The 17,956-nt window shown below is 41.3% G+C and overlaps 1 protein-coding gene across 2 annotated transcripts in view; it reads left to right on the top strand.

Moving 5' to 3' along the window:
- The window catches only part of LOC138827199 (folliculin-interacting protein 1), an 88,222-nt gene that overhangs the window by 58,156 nt on the left and 12,110 nt on the right, over positions 1 to 17,956 (top strand). For both annotated transcript variants that reach the window (XM_070022706.1, XM_070022705.1), the window contains 5 exons: positions 4,655 to 4,856; positions 8,313 to 8,398; positions 10,684 to 10,830; positions 13,084 to 13,253; positions 16,218 to 17,634. In XM_070022706.1, the coding sequence (XP_069878807.1) occupies positions 4,655 to 4,856; positions 8,313 to 8,398; positions 10,684 to 10,830; positions 13,084 to 13,253; positions 16,218 to 17,634 (2,022 nt within the window). The remainder of the gene's footprint in view (positions 1 to 4,654; positions 4,857 to 8,312; positions 8,399 to 10,683; positions 10,831 to 13,083; positions 13,254 to 16,217; positions 17,635 to 17,956) is intronic.

Raw genomic sequence — 17,956 nt, 5'->3', positions numbered from 1 at the left:
GTTAACTGTTTTGTGTTATAGTCCTGGGGATCAAACCCAGGGCCTTGATTATGCTAGACAAGCGCTCTACCACTGAGCTACATTCTAATGGATATTGATGTCATTTGTCATTATAGTTTGGTTTACATTTTCCTCATGATCTCTTAGAGTGCTTATTAGCCATCATCCTTAGAGAAATGTCTGTTTAAGCCCTTTACTGTCGCTACCGCCTCGGCCGGTAATGACGACGCGACACCGGACTCTTCTCTCCGCAGTTTATTCAGGACCTTTTAGTAATCTTCTGACCCCAACCCCGGGGAGAATTCCCCACAGCCTTAAATACCCGCTGGGTAGCCAACCCTGATACGCCACATGGGAACCGCCAATAGGTTCAGGTGCACAGAAGCAAGCCAGATTCTTTGCCTTAGCCATATCAGGAGTTGTTTACCACGAGAGCACTCGCCATTGGGAAGGCGGAGGGCGGAAGCCGGCGCCATCTTCCAGGTGCGGCCTCTCGCAGCTCTCTACAGTTCCCCCTTTTTTGTTTAAAGAACACAGATGAGAACAGAGGTCTGATCCCTGTTGTGCAATTGCAAGGACTGCATACAAGCCTTCTCCCAGAGGGTACCTTCTCTAGGGATGACTCAGCCTGTCCATTGATTCGTTTTTCACAAGGACGGGAAAAGGCGAATCGAACCCGTGTGCAATCAAACATGCTCTCCTCGAGGGCAAAACTCATGCCTCTCGACTGCAGTACTTTGGCTTTGCAATCTGTGCTCATTGTTTTAGGGTGGCAAGCCACGCTTAGGGGGACTGACCTGCTCCAATGACTGTAAAGGCTTGGATAACCATGGCTGCACTGCGACGCTGAGAACCTCTAATTTGGCAAATGCACCACAGACATACCAAGGAGGCTAACACCAGGAGGCCTGTCAGGGCTCCCAAACCCGCCCCCTCCTTGAGATGATTCATAGCAGCGGAGATCCATGAAGATAACCCCTCCGCCAATCCGGCATCCACTTGGGTCGAGTTCACCATGACGATGGCAATCCTGAGCTGTTCCATCAGGCTGTCGAACTCCCCAGTTCAATTACCTAAAAGATAACTAGACAACTGTTTAGACAAATTTGCAGTGTTTTTTGAATAGGTTTTTTTTTTTTCCTGGGCCTGAACTCTGGGTCTGGGCGCTGTCTCTCAGCTCTTCAGCTCAAGGCCAGCGCTCTACCACTTGAGTCACAGCGTCACTTCCGGCTTTTTTCATTTCTTTTTGCTTATGTGGTGCTGAGGAATCGAACCCAGGGCCTCATGCATGCAAGGCAAACGCTCTACCACTGAGCCACTTCCCAGCCCCATTCTTCTGGGATAATTGCACCACAGCAGCAGCTAATCCAGCATTAGTTAGTGGTCCGCCCAGCTCTCTGCAAACTTTCATCCATGCTTCTAGTCCCCTGTTCTTATATGGGGTTATGGCGGCTCTGCATTCCTTAGTGCACTGCTCGTAAACAAGCTGTTTAATTAATGGCATGGCTGCGTCTGGGTCACCAAAAATTCTGCCAGCGGCCTCAACCATACGAGCAACAAAGTCCGAAAACGGCTCCATAGAGCCCTGCAGGATTTTGGTGAGATTGCCACTCACCTCGCCTTTATTTGGTAAGGCCTTCCATGCCTTTATGCCAATTTTATTGATTTGTTCATAAACTTGGACCGGGTAGCCTATCTGCTGATTGGCGAATCTCCCCTGTCCAAGCAGCATATCTCTGTCCCAAGCTGGGTTTCCCCCAGCCTGATTGGCCGCAGCCTCTTCACTAGCAAATTCAATCAAAAAGGCCTTCCAATCTAAATACTGACCTGGGCTCAAACAAGCTCGTGCAAGCCCACTCCAATCACCGGGTGTCATGCAGTGTCTGTTTAGGGCCTCCACCTGGGCTACAGTAAAGGAGGCCGTGATTCCGTATGTCCGCACAGACTCAGCTAAAGATTTTATCACCTTAAAATCTAAGGGTTCATGATACCGCTGTCCCTGTGGATCCTGAAATATTGGACAGGCTAGATGTAACTCGGTTCTGACCGCTTTCCACACTCCTGGGCTGAAAGAACAGCCGGGGCTGCCACTTCCAGGGTCCTCCACATAGAGCGGAGGGGCCGAAGGTGTGGGGCGGTGCACGGAGGGCGTGCATTCGTCTTTATCTGGGTCCTCTCTCTCCTTCCATTTCCTCCTCTTTCTTATCTTTGTTTTTTCTATTTGTTCTATGATTGATTGTAATTCCTCTGAGTCTGTAGACTCAGAGGTCTCTAGTTCGGCAAAATCAGGGCATGACCCCCCCCTGCTCTCCTCCTTTTCGCTGTCTGCCCTTTCTGATCTTTCTTCCTGCAGCATTTCTAAGGCAGCCTGACCATTCTCTACCGCCTCACTGCAACGCTGGTCCTCGAGACAGCCTCTTATCAGTTTCCATATTGGTCTCACTCCGCTCTTAAGCGTTCCTTGTTCAGAGGCAAAATCTAGGTCCCTCCCTAGTTTCTCCCAAGAGGCCACCGTGAGGCTTCCAGAGACAGCGAACCATGGGGCAACGGTGTCACATTCATTCAAAAATCTCTCTAAAGTACTCTTTTTTATTTTTAACTTTTTTGAGTGCAGCAGCTCATTGAGAGCCAAAAAAATTGGGTGCGAAAAAGAAGCGCCCATGTTTCAAACATTTAAAGCTGGTAAACAAGCTTTTACTTTCACTTTTGGCTACTCTATTGACTAGCCCCGGGTTCTCACTCTCTCTTTATCTACCGAGAAGAGCAAAAATCCCCCCCCCCCCCCCCCGCTCTTGTGGCGGATTCCCCTTTTACTTGGGAACTTACTCCCCGCTCTTGTGGCGGATTCCCCTTTTACCTGGGGACTTATCCCCGCTCTTGTGGCGGATTCCCCTTTTACCTGGGAACTTACCGGTGCACCACCCTGACCACAGAGAGTTCTGAGTCCTCGTTGGGGTTGTGGCTGAGTCCCCGTACGGGCCACCACGTGTCGCTACCGCCTCGGCCGGTAATGACGACGCGACACCGGACTCTTCTCTCCGCAGTTTATTCAGGACCTTTTAGTAATCTTCTGACCCCAACCCCGGGGAGAATTCCCCACAGCCTTAAATACCCGCTGGGTAGCCAACCCTGATACGCCACATGGGAACCGCCAATAGGTTCAGGTGCACAGAAGCAAGCCAGATTCTTTGCCTTAGCCATATCAGGAGTTGTTTACCACGAGAGCACTCGCCATTGGGAAGGCGGAGGGCGGAAGCCGGCGCCATCTTCCAGGTGCGGCCTCTCGCAGCTCTCTACACTTTACCCATTTTAAAATCACATTTGTTTTGTTAAACTGTAAAAATTCTTTTATACAATTTAGATATTCTTTAGCATATATTGTGTAAATATTTTAGCCCATTCCTTGGATTGCCTTTCTTTCTATTGATAATATCCTTTGAATTACAAAAATTTTATATAGAACAAAGTAGCTAATTTTTTCTTTTGTTGGTCAGGGGGCATGAACTCAAGGCCTGGGTGCTATCCTTGAGCTTTTTCCACTCAAGGCTATTGTTTTATCACGTTGAGCCACAGCACCACTTCTGGATTTGTGTTGGTTAATTGGAGAGCCTCAGCGACTTTCTTGCCTGGGGTAGCTTTGAACCTGTATCTTTTCTGTTTGAGAAACCATTGCTAAATCAATTGTCATGAAGCTTTTCTCTTTTGTTTTCTTCTTAAGAGTTTTATGTTTTGGGGCTGGGAAGGTGGCTCAGTGGTAGAGTGCTTGCTTTGCATGCCTGAGGCCCTGGGTTCGATTCCTCAGCACCACATAAGCAAAAAGAAAAAAGCCGGAAGTGGCGCTGTGGCTCAAGTGGTAGAGCGCTAGCCTTGAGCTGAAGAGCTGAGGGACAGCGCCCAGGCCCAAAGTTCAAGGCCCCACAACCGGACCCCCCCCCCAAAAAAAGAGTTTTATGTTTTGATCTTCCATATACCATATGAAAGATGGTTTTGATTTCTTGGTGTTTCATGTTGGTTTTGATAAAACATCTTTTTTTTTTTTTAAGTGTGTATTAGGTACAGATGTAGATAAGAAAGCATCATGTTTTCTTATTTATTCCTGTCCTTTCTTCTTTCTTCCTTCATTTTACTTTGGGGAGACAAGTAGATCTTAGAACAGTGAATAGATTATGCCAGTCTTAGCTAAACCTTAAGTATTCTCAATCTGACTTTCTTTTTTCTTTTTTTCTTTTTTTTTTGGTCAGTCATGGGGCTTGAACTCTGGGCCTGTGCGCTGTCCCTAAGTTCTTCGGCTCAAGGTGAGCACTCTACCGCTTGAGCCACAGAGCCACTTCAGTTTTCTAGTGGTTTATTGGAGATAAGAGTCATCCCTTTCCTGCCCCAGCTGGCTTTGTACCGTGATCCTCAAATCTTAGCCTCCTGAGTAGCTAGGATTACAGGCATGAGCCACCTGTGCCCAGCCATCTCAATCTGACTTTCTAGTAAGCTTTCTTATAAAACGTGGGCAAGAATAAACAGCTAGTAGAATTTCTTAATTATACAATTAAAATTAAAGATATACATGTATTTGACAAAAAAGACAATTTTTAGCTCATGTATATTTAGTAAGAAGCTTGAATTGCAAATTTTTTAAACCAAAAATACATTTCTTTTTAAGGTCCATAGAAGAAAGCTTTAATCTGTCAGATGAAAGCTGTGGTCCTAACCCAGGAATTGTGAGGAAAAAGAAGATTGCAATTGGGGTAATCTTTTCATTATCGAAAGATGAAGATGAAAATAACAAATTTAATGAATTCTTTTTTTCACATTTTCCTCTCTTTGAAAGCCATATGAACAAATTAAAGAGTGCAATAGAACAGGTAAGTGTTACTTATACTTGTAAAAGATTAATTTTAATCTTTTCCTTTGTGTGTTATTTTTCTGAATAAACATTTTTATTGACTTAGAAGAAAAATTAACAGGTGCTTTTCAAAATGGTCTGGGAGATGCAAATAGATTCAATCTTTATATAAGCTCTTAACAATTGGATAAAAGATTTAAGGCCATTTACTCATTTATTCATGAACGAAGATGTTGAGGGCTCTGTAATACAGAAGGACTATTGTAGCAACCAAAGAGAAGTTGTAAACAAGCAAAATTCCTGGCTTTATAGAATAGCAAATAGATGGGTATGTATTGTTTTAGATGATACTAACTATTGTAAAGAAAAATGAAAGTTATGTTAAGTATTTTGGAAAAAAATTATTAATACTTACAGTGTCATCAAGAAGACCACCAATAAGATGATAAAGAATGTATGGAGGGTCAGCTAGAGGAATTACAGAGAAAATGTTTGAGACAAAGGAAAATGCCCAATGCCGGGAATAAATCTGCTTATAAAACGTTAAGGAGGTCAAAATGGCTCTTGTGGGATATAATTGAGAAAGTGCTGGCATTTATTCTTAAGAAGGGTGAGAACCCAGTGGAATGGGGAAATCCCATTATTGATAAGGATTACTACTACTCATGCTGGTTGAGGATAGATTTCTAGGAGCAAAGTTAGATGTCATAGAACTAGTTGGGAGACTACTATAGCATTATGGGTAAGAGCCAGTGAATACTAAAACTAGTTTCTGTGATAGAACTTCTATATTTTATCCATAGAGCAAATAGAATTAGCTGATAGATGTAAAGTGGGATATATGAGAGAGAATGGCTGAGATCGGCATTAATAAGAGTGGTGTCAGTACTAAACTGAGGAAGATTACAGATGGAAACAGTTTGATGGAAACATCAGTAGTTTTATTTTGAAATGCCTCCTGCATATCCACTTATTTTTATGATCCTAGAATTTAGATGAGAGGTGATATTTAAGGGCATGAAACTGAATGAGATAACGAGAGGAAAGGAAATACTTGGAGTACATTGTTAAGTATTTCAGTAACTAGGGCTTGAGGAGATAAAAAAGAATGAGCAAAAGGAAATGGGTAAAAGGATTGGCCATTTAGCTAGGAGGAAACATGAGGATTTTCTTAGGGGAGCCATGGAAAGTGTTTCAAGAAGAAAGTAGGGAGCGGATGGTTCATGCCTGTAATCCTGGCTACTCAGAAGGCTGAGATCGGAGGATCATGGCTTGAAGCCAACCCAGGCAGACAAATCCAAGTGACTCTTTTCGTTAACCAGCAAAAAAGCTGGAAGTGGAAGTGTGGTAGAATGGCTGGAATGCTCAAGTGTTAAGAGTTGCTAGCCTTGAGTGAAGAAGCTAAGCATGAGCACAGGGCCCTGAGCTAAAGCCCCAGTACCAACACTGAAAACTAGAAAGTCTCAGGCTGCAGGAGGGTTACCTGTGTAACTCAGTAATAACTAATGTTCATCTGCCTCTAGAGAAGACATTAAACCTGTCAAAAAGCAAATTAACTCATTAACTATTTTTATATTAAACAAATGAGTAAAGGCCATATTCATTTTTAAAATTAGATGCTGATAACATTTTCTTTTCTTTTAATTTTTAATTGTTATTATAAAGATAATGTAACTTATGTAAGTCAGCTAAAGAGTACATTTCTTTATTTTTTTTTTTCAGGGGGGGCGGGGGCTTGAACTCAGGGCCTGGGCACTGTCCCTGAGGCTCTTTTTGCTCAAGGCTAGTGCTCTACCAGTTGAGTGCCATAGCAACAATTCTGGCCTTTTCTGTGTATGTGGTACTGATGAATTGAACCCAGGGCTTCATGCATGCTAGGCAAGCACTCTACCACTAAGCCACATTCCCAGCCCAGTAACATTTTTTGCAGTTGACTATTGTTGTCCAAGTTATCACACTTAAATAGTCCTGTGATTGAAACATTTTGAGTTACTTAAGAGAAATGAGCTCTGTATAAAACTCTTTAGGCACCATAAACTTTTTTTGGGGGGGGTCTGGTCGTGGGCCTGAACTCTGGGCCTGGGCGCTGTCCCTCAGCTTGTCAGCTCAGGGCTAGCGCTCTACCACTTGAGCCACAGCGCCACTTCCAGCTTTTTTTTTTTTTTTTCTTCTGCTTATGTGGTGCTGCGGAATCAAACCCAGGGCCTCATGCATGCAAGGCAAGCGCTCTACCACTGAGCCACCTTCCCAGCCCGGCACCATAAACTTTTTAAAGTGTTTTTAAGTGTTTTTATGCGGAGTGCTTTGATCATTCTGTAATCTAAAATATGCATTATTCTTAGCTTTGTTTAGATATTGTTCAGATTCAGTATATTATTTTTTAATTAAAATTGAAAGATAAAACTATTTTTAAATAAATGAATAGGATTTAAATTTAATTTAAAATGTTCTGTAGGAGTTAATTAATGATAAAATTTAGTTTACATTGGACCATCTAAAGAAGTTTCTTTCCATGACTTGCTTACAAAGCCACTTACTTTCTTTAGTAAAAGCTCGTTTCTAAGCACCTTGGCAATTATTTTGAAATCTCTAGTCCTGGGGCTTGAATTCAGGGCTTGGCTCTGTCTCTGAGCTTCTTTTGCTGAAGGCCAACACTCTGCCACTTGAGCCACAGCACCACTTCCGGCTTTTTCTGTGTGTGCGGTACTGAGGAATGGAATCTAGGGCTTCATGCATGCTAGGCAGGCACTCTACCACTGTCATATTTCCAGTCTTGAAATCTCTTCTTTTTGAGAACTATAATAATTTTTAAATGTTGATAAAACTGAATCTAAGCACTAAATTTTATAAACATTAACTGCTTTGTAAGTTGCAAGTCTGTAACACATAAAAAAATAAAAATAAAATTTCACTTCTAAACCATACAAAACTCTGTTTCTGGCTCAAAGTAATGCTATTTTCTCTTCAATGTATGTTTCTTAGACAAATTTAATTGATTTGTATTTATGAAAAGAATGCTAAAAAATTAAATTACCTTTGAAAAAGTAAAGTATAAAAATCCTCCTTCCTTCCTCTCTCTTCCTTGCTTTCTGCTAGATATAACCCAAGGCTTTATGTGTTCTATTTCTAACCTACATTTCCTGCCCAGTATTTGCTTTTATTTATTTAGGTGCAGGGTGGGGTGGGGTGAGCAATACTGTATTTTCCCAGGCCTGGCCTTGGACCAAAATTCTCTTACTTGTTCCTCCTTAGTAACTGGGATTATAGGTATGTACTAACTTACCCAGTAAGGGATTTAGCAGTTGGAAATTTGGAAGTTTTTTTTAAAAGTCACTGTAAATATGTGTATCAGAATTTTTTATTTTGTTCTGGATAATACTGTTATAGCATCATATAGGGTGATTATTTTTATTTTTTCCCCCATGTTTTGACCATAATTGATTTAAGAGTTAACTATGTAACAATTATTTTTAAGGCTATGAAAATGAGCCGGAGATCTGCTGATGCTAGCCAGAGGAGTTTGGCATATAATCGTATCGTTGATGCCCTAAATGAATTCAGGTACTTATTTCCCACTTTCCTATAAATGCAGAGTTGTTTTACGATGTACTTAACTCTAATAAAATGTAGTTCTTCAAATTTCTCTCTCCTCCTCCATGCTTTATTGAGCCCAGCCTAACCTTGAATTTGTAATTCTTTTGCTTCAGCTTTCCAAGTGCTTGGATTGCAGTTCTTTTAAATATCTTTGTCCCATAGTTATATGAGAGTAAAATTCAGTAATCCACTTTCTCCCAGCTCCCACCTCCTGTCTCTGCACAAAAGTTGTTTATTTCATTTTCTACATACTGTATATAGAATATCATGACTGCATTTCTTTTTTTGATTTGTTTTGTGTTTTGTGTGGTTGGTCCTGGGGCTTGAACTCAGCCTGGGCACACTGTCTCTGAGCTTTTTGGTCAAGGTTGGAACTCTACTTCTTCAGTCACAGCTCCACTTACCAGCTTTTTGGTAATGTACTGGAGATTATAGTCTCACAGATGGTCCATCCTTGGCCAGCTGCAAACAATGATCTCAGCCTCCTGAGTAGCTAGGATTACAGGTGTGAGCCTGTAATCCTGGCTAAAACACTTCAAATTCTTAGTTATTTTTAAGTTCCCAGAAATGTGAAGAACTTATCAAAGTGACCTATATTTGTTATTGCTATTTACTCTAATAGATTGTATTGATATTGGGTGAATATTCAATTAAACTTTGATAGACGAGATAGTTCCTTTCCTTTGTTTTGGGTTTCAGGTGTTAGAAAGTATTCTAAAATGGATAATAGAATTTTTTTAAATCTCCAAAACTTTTCTAGAAGTGTACTATTTGGTACATTCTGATCCCTGTTCAGTTCCTCAGTTATATGGCTCACATTTCAGTTGTTGAGTAAACTATGTATGGCTGATGACTTCCATATTAGACATTGCAGATATGGACACTGCATTTTCATAATTGCCAAAAGTTCTATTAAGTAGCACTGTGCTAAAATTTGGAAAATGGGACATCGTTCTATAGTTTCTATGAGACTAGTTTCTTAAGCCACAAGCTTTGAAGAATTGATTCATTTAGCGAACCAAGTAATCTTGGTTGAAATAGGTATTGATATAAAAGGGGAAAACATCTTGAATATACTTTGAAGCCTTCAGGAAACACTTCAAGTCACAGGATTAATTGTTTTCTACATTAATCAAAGAAACAGCCAGGAAAGCACTATAATAAGTAGGAAGTAGTTTTTCCTTGTATTTAATGACAAACTGCAGAAGATGGAGAGTCATAAAATACCATGTACATATATGGAGTCCTGATCCTTTAGAACTTTACTAAAGAGCAATGAAATGATGCAGATAAACTGCTGTTTAAGCCAGGTGCTGGTGGTCTGTAATCCTAGCTACTCAGGAGGCTGAGATCTGAGGATCAGTATTCAAAGCCAGCCCAGGCAGGAAAGTCTGTGAAACTCTTATCTCCAATTAACCACTAAAAATCCGGGTGACTCAAGTGGTAGAGCACTTGCCCTGAACAGAAGAACACAGGGACAGCTTCCAGGCCCAGAGTTCAAGCCCTACAACCAACAAAAAAAAACAAAAAACTACTGTTTATAGTGAGTTGTGGTTAAGCTGATACCCTTTTAGAATAATTTCCTTTTGTGTTTATTTTCTATGTGCAATAGATGCAGATATATAAATATAATGTATGTACAATTAGAAAGGCTCTAGAAATTACCTAGTTCTGTCCTTTAATTTTAAAACTGGAAAAACTGATATGTTTAAAGTATGGAAATAATTTGCTCTAAGTCATACCTATCATTGCAGATCCTGGCTATCATAGGAAACAGCATATTTTTAAATTAATATGCAAGAAAGTAACATTCAAATGAAAAAAAATGTATGAAAACTTTTTCATGCTACTATGGTGAGAAAGAAGGAAAGACTTTATTCATTCATTTTTTTAAAAAGGAATTTAATCTAGGTGTAAGACTCAAACTGGCGACATACCCTTTAAGGTTATGTAATTTGAGGAACTAAATATTTCATAATGTTTCTTCTTGTCGGGCGCTGGTGGCTCGCGCCTGTAATCGTAGCTACTCAGGAGGCTGAGATCTGAGGATCACAGTTCAAAGCCAGCCCAGGTAGGAAAGTCTGTGAGACTCTTATCTCCAATAAACCACTAGAAAACCGGAAGTGACGCTGTGGCTCAAGCGGTAGAGTGCTTGCCTTGAGCTGGAGTGCAGGGACAGCGCCCAGGCCCAGAGTTCAAGCCCCACGACTGACAAAAAAACAAACAAACATAATGTTTCTTCTTCTTTTTAGAACAACAATTTGTAATCTTTACACAATGCCACGGATTGGAGAGCCTGTCTGGCTTACCATGATGTCAGGTACTCCAGGAAAGAACCAGCTTTGCCATCGTTTCATGAAGGAGTTCACTTTTCTAATGGAAAATGCTTCCAAAAATCAGTATGGACTGTTTTTTGTTCTTTGTTCTTTAATTATTCATTTACTTACAAAAATGTTTTTCATAATTTATTGTCGATATCTGGATATCTAGATTGGGAGTAAACAGTGAAAAGACTGTATGAATGTCTAAAATGTATCTCTGTAAATATTTTTTATTAGTGAAACTATTCTAAAAATACTTATATGATAGAAGAGTATAGACAAAGCCAGGCTTGTAATCCTAGCTACTCAGGAGGATAAGATCTGAGGATTGTGGTTCAAAGCCAGCCCAGACAGGAAAGTCCATGAGACTCTTACCTCCAGTTAACCACCAGAAAACCAGAAGTGGCACTGTTGCTCAATTGGTAGAGTGCTTGCCTTGAGCTGAAGAGCTGAAGGACAGTACCCAGACTCTGAGTTCAAGCCCCACGACTGACCCCATCCCCACCCCCCAAAAAAAAGAATTAGACAAGTGGCATAGAATGAAAAACACCTAATAATTCCTGTGTCACAGTTCCTGACACTTTACCAAATTTTCTTCTCATTTTGGAGGAAGTTATATCCGTTTATAGGAGTTATATTTCAAGCCAGGTGCTGGTGGCTTATGCTTATAATCCTAACTTTTCAGGAGGCTGAGCTGAGGATGGCAGTTCAAAGCTAGCTGAGACAGGAGAGTTTATGTGACTCTTTTTCTCAAATTAACCACCAAAAAATGGTGGAAATAGAACTGTGGCTCAAGTGCTAGAGCACTAGCCTTGAGCACAAAAGCTCAAGGACAATATCAAAGCCTTGGGTTCAAACCCCAACACTGGCACTAAAAAAGAGAGAGAGAGGGTTTCATTTGTTAGAAAAGAGTTTTAAAAAATATGTAAGGAAGTGCTAGGATCCCAGTGATAACTTCTTTATTATGTGTGATCATACTGGGCACTGTCCCTTGGCTTTTTTGGTCTAGGATGACACTCTGCCACTTAATCCACAGCTCCACTACTGGCTTTCTTTTTTTCAGATTAATTGGAAATAGTTTCTTAGACTTTGCTACCCAGGCCAGCTTTGAACTGTGATCCTCAGATCTTAGTCTCCTGAGTAGCTAGGATTACAGGTATGAGTTCTATGTGGCTTAGTGATACTTTTTTTTGGTGCCAGTTCTGGGGCTTGAATTCAGGGCCTGGGTGCTATCCCTAGATTTTTTTCTACTCAAGGCTAGCACTCTGCTACTTCAGTCATATCCCCACTTCAGGATTTTTGGTAGTTAATTAATTGGAGATGAGAGTCTCATGGATTTTCCTGCCTGGGCTGACTTCAAACCATGATCCTCAGATCTCAGCCACCTAAGGAGCTAGGATTACAGGCATGAGCCACAGAGCCCAGCCAGTGATATATTTAAAAAAAAAAAATTTTTTTTTTGTCAGTTGTGGGGCTTGAACTCTGGGCTTGGGCACTGTCCCTGCGCTCTTCAGCTCAGAGCACTCTACCGCTTGAGCTACAATGCCACTTTCGGTTTTCTAGTGGTTTATTGGAGATAAAAGTCTCACGGACTTTCCTGCCCAGGCTGGCTTTTGAACCATAATCTCCAGATCTCAGCCTCCTGAGTAGCTAGGGTTATAGGCATGAGCCACCAGTGCCTGGCTCCAGTGGTATATTTTTAATTTTATCATATAGTTTTCTTCTAGTTATTAAGTCTTTAGAATTCAGATAAGCTGTTTAAATGCTTTCATTCTCTTTTAATGGGAAACAAAGTTTACTTTGGAATTCTCTTTATTTTTTCCATTCAGTAATTTAGAAATTGCTAAGTTGTATATTTAGAAATTAAGGACCTGCTAGTTCATTCATTAATGACCTGGGCACATTAAACACTGGAAAGAATCCAGGGGCTGGGAATGTGGTAGAATGCTTGCCTCGCATACGTAAAGCCCTGGGTTTGATTCCTTAGTACCACATAAACAGAAAAGGCTGGATGTAGTGTTGTGGCTCAAGTGGTAGACTAGCCTTGTGCAAAGGAAGCTTAGGCCCTGAGTTCAAGGCCTAGGACTGGAGAAAGAAAAGAAAAGGAAAGAATCTATAGTTTATTAAAGTAAAATGGCATTTTGTTTTATAATTATGATTTGAAATAGTCCCTTTCATCCTGGTAATGTGCCTCTCCTTTCTTCTCTTCTCTCCTTTTTGTATGCCATTTGGCATACAAAATATGTATTCTCTTTGTTTACTCTGCCAAACATTTTACTTCATGTTATATGAAGGTAGACTGAAATCTGAGAGGGTGCATTTTGTTTTCAGATTCTTGCCAGCTCTTATCACTGCGGTTTTGACCAATCATCTTGCCTGGGTTCCAACGGTCATGCCAAATGGACAGCCACCTATAAAAATATTTTTAGAGAAACATTCCTCTCAGAGTGTGGACATGTTGGCAAAAAGTCATCCATATAACCCACTTTGGGCACAACTGGGTATGTAGTCTGAAAACTCATACACTCTCTATAGTATACTTCAGACTTGTGTAACTGTGCAGAACTTTTTTAGAAAAAAAGAAAATTAAACAAAACTCTGACTTTTATATCTTTCATTCTAAACCATCTCTCTTGTACCTGGTTTTTTGTTTTTTTTTTTCCTGTCTGCTAAGTTGTCCGGTTGCCTTATGCCTGATACCAAATAGAGAATTTAGCAACTATAGAATTTGTATGTAGAGCAGGAATTGCAGTCTGATTTACTAAAACTTTTTGGGCTTTCAGAATGTTTTGTATTGGACTTACTTACTTGGCCTAGAAGGGATTTAATCAACAAAGCACCTGTGTTAGTTATAGCAAATCTAGTTTAGGAACAAGACAAGCTACACTTGGTGAAGTAAGTCCACAACCCCAGCATTTGGGAGGTAGAGGCAGATGGATTAACAATTCCAAGGTAGGGGCTGGGAAGATGGCTCAGTGGTAGAGCGCTTGCCTTGCATGCCTGAGGCCCTGGGTTCGATTCCTCAGCACCACATAAGCAAAAAGAAAAAAGCTGGAAGTGGCGCTGTGGCTCAAGTGGTAGAGCACTAGCCTTGAGCTGAAGAGCTGAGGGACAGCGCCCAGGCCCAGAGTTCAGGCCCCACGACTGGACCCTCCCCCCCAAAAAAAAAATAAAAAAGAATTCCAAGGTAAGCTTTGGGGCTGGGAGCTCAGGACTGTCATCCAAGGTACTCAGGAGGCTGAGACCTGAAGGATCGAGATTCAAAGCCAGCTTTTGTAGAGAATTCCATGAGACTGTCTATAAAAAAAATAACCAGCAAAATTCTGACTAAAGGTATGGTTCAAATGGTAGAACATGATCAGTGAGTAAGCAAGCCAAGCAACGATGCTAGACCCTGAGTTCTAAGCCCTAGTAACATCACAGAGATAAAAATAAAAAATAGGGGCTGGGGAGGTAGCTCAGTGGTAGAGTGCTTGCCTTGCATGCATGAGGCCCTGGGTTCAATTCCTCAGCACCATGTAAGCAGAAAAAGCCGAAAGTGGCGCTGTGGCTCAAGTAGTAGAGTGAGTATACCTTGAGATTAAGAGCTGAGGGATAGTGCCTAGGCCCAGAGTTCAGGCCATATGACTGACAAAATAAAAACTAAAAATAATTTCAGAGTGGCCTGAGCCACTGCTAAATTCAGAGCCAGCCTGTTATATAAGCAAGGCATTACCTGGAATGAAGAGGAGAGATAGATGGGAGATGGGGTGGGAATGGGAATATGGAGAGGGAGACAGGGAGCACTTGAATGCTCTTATTAACATTCCTGTTGTTCACTTTTTTTTTTTTTTTTTTTTGGGTCAGTCATAGATTTTGAACTCTGGACCTAAGCGCTGTCCCTGATCTCTTTTTGCTCAACCACTTTGAGCCACAGCACCACTGCCAATTTCTGGTGCTTAATTGGAGATAAGAATCTCACAGACTTTCTTGCCCAGGCTAGCTTTGAACCAGGATACTCAGATCTCAGCCTCCTAAGTAGTTAGGATTAAGGTGAGAGCCACCATTGCTGGACTATTGTCCACTTTTGTTTGATAATCTTTTAAAATTTTTTTCTTGGCGTTACTGAGGCTTGAACTCTGGCCCTTGAATTTAATAAACAGGTACTGTTTCCTCTGAGTCATACTTCTGTCCCTGTTTTTTTGCTGGTTATGTTGGAGATCAGGTCTCACTTGCTGCCTGGGTATAGTTCACCTGTGTTAGGCTTCCCCTAGCTCGAGTAACAAGCTTGTGTCAGCATGTCCAGCTCTTTGTTGAGAGTGGATTTCACAAATTGTTCTATGCCTGGGCTGGCCATAAATTCAAGTAATTTGTTTTTTGTTTGTTCATCTGTTGTGGTGGTTGTGGTACTAGGGTTTCAACTCAGGGACTTTTACTTGCTAAGCAAGTACTTTACCACTTGACCCACACCATCAGGCCTTTTTGTCTTAGGCTATTTTTCAGGTATGTCTGGTGAACTAGTCTTAGACCATGATTCTTTACTCGCTTCTGTTCATATAGCTTGTTACAGGATCACACCAAATCCTCAGTAGTGTTCTATATGTGCGCATGTATGCACATGTGCCCTAGTACTGGGACTTGTATTCTTCCTTAGCTTTTTAACTCAAAGCTGGCACTCTACCACTTGAGCCAATCCCCCACTGGCCATTTGCTGATTAATTGGAGATAAAAGTCTACAGGATTTGTAGGATCTTCAGATCTCAGCCTCCTGAGTAACTAGGATTACAGAAGAGAGCCACCAGTGCCCACCCACCTGGGAACTGTCTCTGATCTTTTCTACCCAAAGCTAGTGCTCTATCACTTTGAGCCACAACACAACTTTTGCTCTTCTGGTGGTTAATTGGAGTTAAGAATCTCACAGACTGTCCTGAATGGGCTGGCTTTGAACCATGATCCTCAGATCTTAGCCTCTTGAGTAGAATTACAGGCCATGAGTGCCCAGCATCAGTAGTATTCTTAACTTGGGATACTTCAGATCTATTTTGAAATCATTTTTGAGTACATAAAGCTCTATACAAAGATTATTGACAGGTTAAAGATGAATAAACCTGTCCTTTCATTATTCTTTATAGTTAATACTATTTATCCTAGCCTATTTGTTCAGCTTCTAAAGAAATTGAAGGATCTGGGAAGGTGGCTCAGTGGTAGAGTGCTTGCCTCGCATGCATGAGGCCCTGGGTTCAATTCCTTAGCCCCACATAAGCAGAAAACGCCGGAAGTGGTGCTGTAGCTGAAGTGGTAGAGTGCTAGCCTTGAGGTGAAGAGCCAAGAGCCCAGGCCCAGAGTTCAGGTCCCATGACTGACCCCCACAAAAAAGAACTTGAAGTAAAACCTGAACCACCCCCCATAGTTTAAGCATAGGTTTCTCGTAATTCTCATTTAGTTGTATGGAAAATAGGTCCATTAACTTTTTTTTTCTATTTCAGGAGACTTATATGGCGCTATTGGCTCTCCTGTCCGTTTAGCAAGGACTGTGGTAGTTGGCAAACGACAAGATATGGTCCAGAGGCTGCTTTATTTTCTAACTTATTTCATAAGATGCTCTGAACTTCAAGAAACTCATCTTTTAGAAAATGGAGAAGATGAAGCCATCGTTATGCCAGGCACAGTGATCACTACCACTTTAGAAAAGGGAGAAATTGAAGAGTCAGAGTATGTCCTAATCACAATGCATAGAAACAAAAGCAGTCTGCTTTTTAAGGAGTCAGAAGAGCTAAGAACTCCTAACTGTAGCTGTAAATATTGCAGTCATCCACTCCTTGGGCAAAATACAGAGAACGTGTCACAACAAGAGAGAGAAGATGTTCAAGAGAATTCTAAGGAACTGCTAGGAATTTCAAATGAATGCCAAGTAGTTTCTCCTGAGTACCAAGAAGAAAATGCTATTGATGTTAAGCAATGTAAAGATAAATTAAGAACTTGCCTTGACACCAAGTTAGAGACAGTTGTGTGCACAGGATCTGCTCCTGTAGACAAATGTGTATTATCAGAGTCAGGCTTGGAGACCACAGATGAAACATGGCCGAATAAAGAGGTGTTGGATTCAGATAATCACACAGGCAAACCCATGAGAACCACAGGAATCGTTGTAGAGAAGAAGCCTCCGGATAAGACCGTGCCTGCTACGTTTTCTTGTGAGGCAACCCAAACAAAGGTTACTTTCCTGATTGGAGACTCAATGTCACCTGATTCAGATACTGAACTTAGGAGTCAGGCTGTGGTGGATCAGATTGCCAGGCATCACACCAAGCCACTGAAGGAAGATAGAGGGGCAACAGATAACCACCAAGAAACTAAACAGCCAACCAAGGACCAATCCGAAGGGTCTGATATACAGACCATGGTTTCTGAAGAGCCCTGTGAACTTCCCTGTTGGAGTCCATCAGATCCTGAAAGCATGAGCTTATTTGATGAATATTTCAATGATGATTCAATTGAAACGAGGACTATTGATGATGTTCCCATTAAAACAAGCATAAGCAATAAAGAACATTGCTGTATGTTAGCCTTTTCCAAAAGGTTGTGTATCAAAAACGTCAAACAGAGCAGTGAATTTTGTAAATGTGCAGAAAGAGTTCACCAAGATCCATGTAAAACCTGCTTTCCTCAGCAGGACCAAAGAAATACACTCTCCATCCTTGTCCCCCATGGGGATAAAGAGAGTTCAGAGAAAAAAAATGCTGTAGGAACCGAATGGGACATTCCAAGAAATGAAAGCTCCGATAGTGCCCTTGGGGATAGCGAAAGTGAAGATGCTAGTCATGATGCCACGAGACAGGTCAGCAGTTACTTTGGAGGGGAGCAAGAGGATTGGGCAGAAGAGGATGAGATCCCTTTTCCTGGGTATGTATATTAGGCCTTATCCCAACATATGCCATTGTTTTGTTTAGCTGGTCCCTGAATCAGATGATAGATAGATAGATAGATAGATAGATAGATAGATAGATAGATAGCCCTGATTATGTTCTTTTTTTATTATCATGTGCTCTTACTTATAGGAAAAATTATACCTGAGCCCATAAGCACCTCAGTAAGGCTTTATGAAGAGAAAAAGGATCTTGGCAATATGTAGAGAATTGCTTACTTTGAAGTGAATTTTGCCCTCAAAATGGACCTATGAGCCAGGCACCAGTGGCTTACATCTGTAATCCTAGCTGCTCAGGAG

The sequence above is a fragment of the Dipodomys merriami genome, unplaced genomic scaffold, assembly GCF_024711535.1.
Source record: "Dipodomys merriami isolate MVZ:Mamm:240054 unplaced genomic scaffold, mDipMer1.0.p SCAF_151, whole genome shotgun sequence".
Classification (NCBI taxonomy): Eukaryota; Metazoa; Chordata; class Mammalia; order Rodentia; family Heteromyidae; genus Dipodomys; species Dipodomys merriami.
The sequence above is the reverse complement of the archived record's forward strand: the minus strand, read 5'-3'. Positions and strand labels throughout refer to the sequence as shown.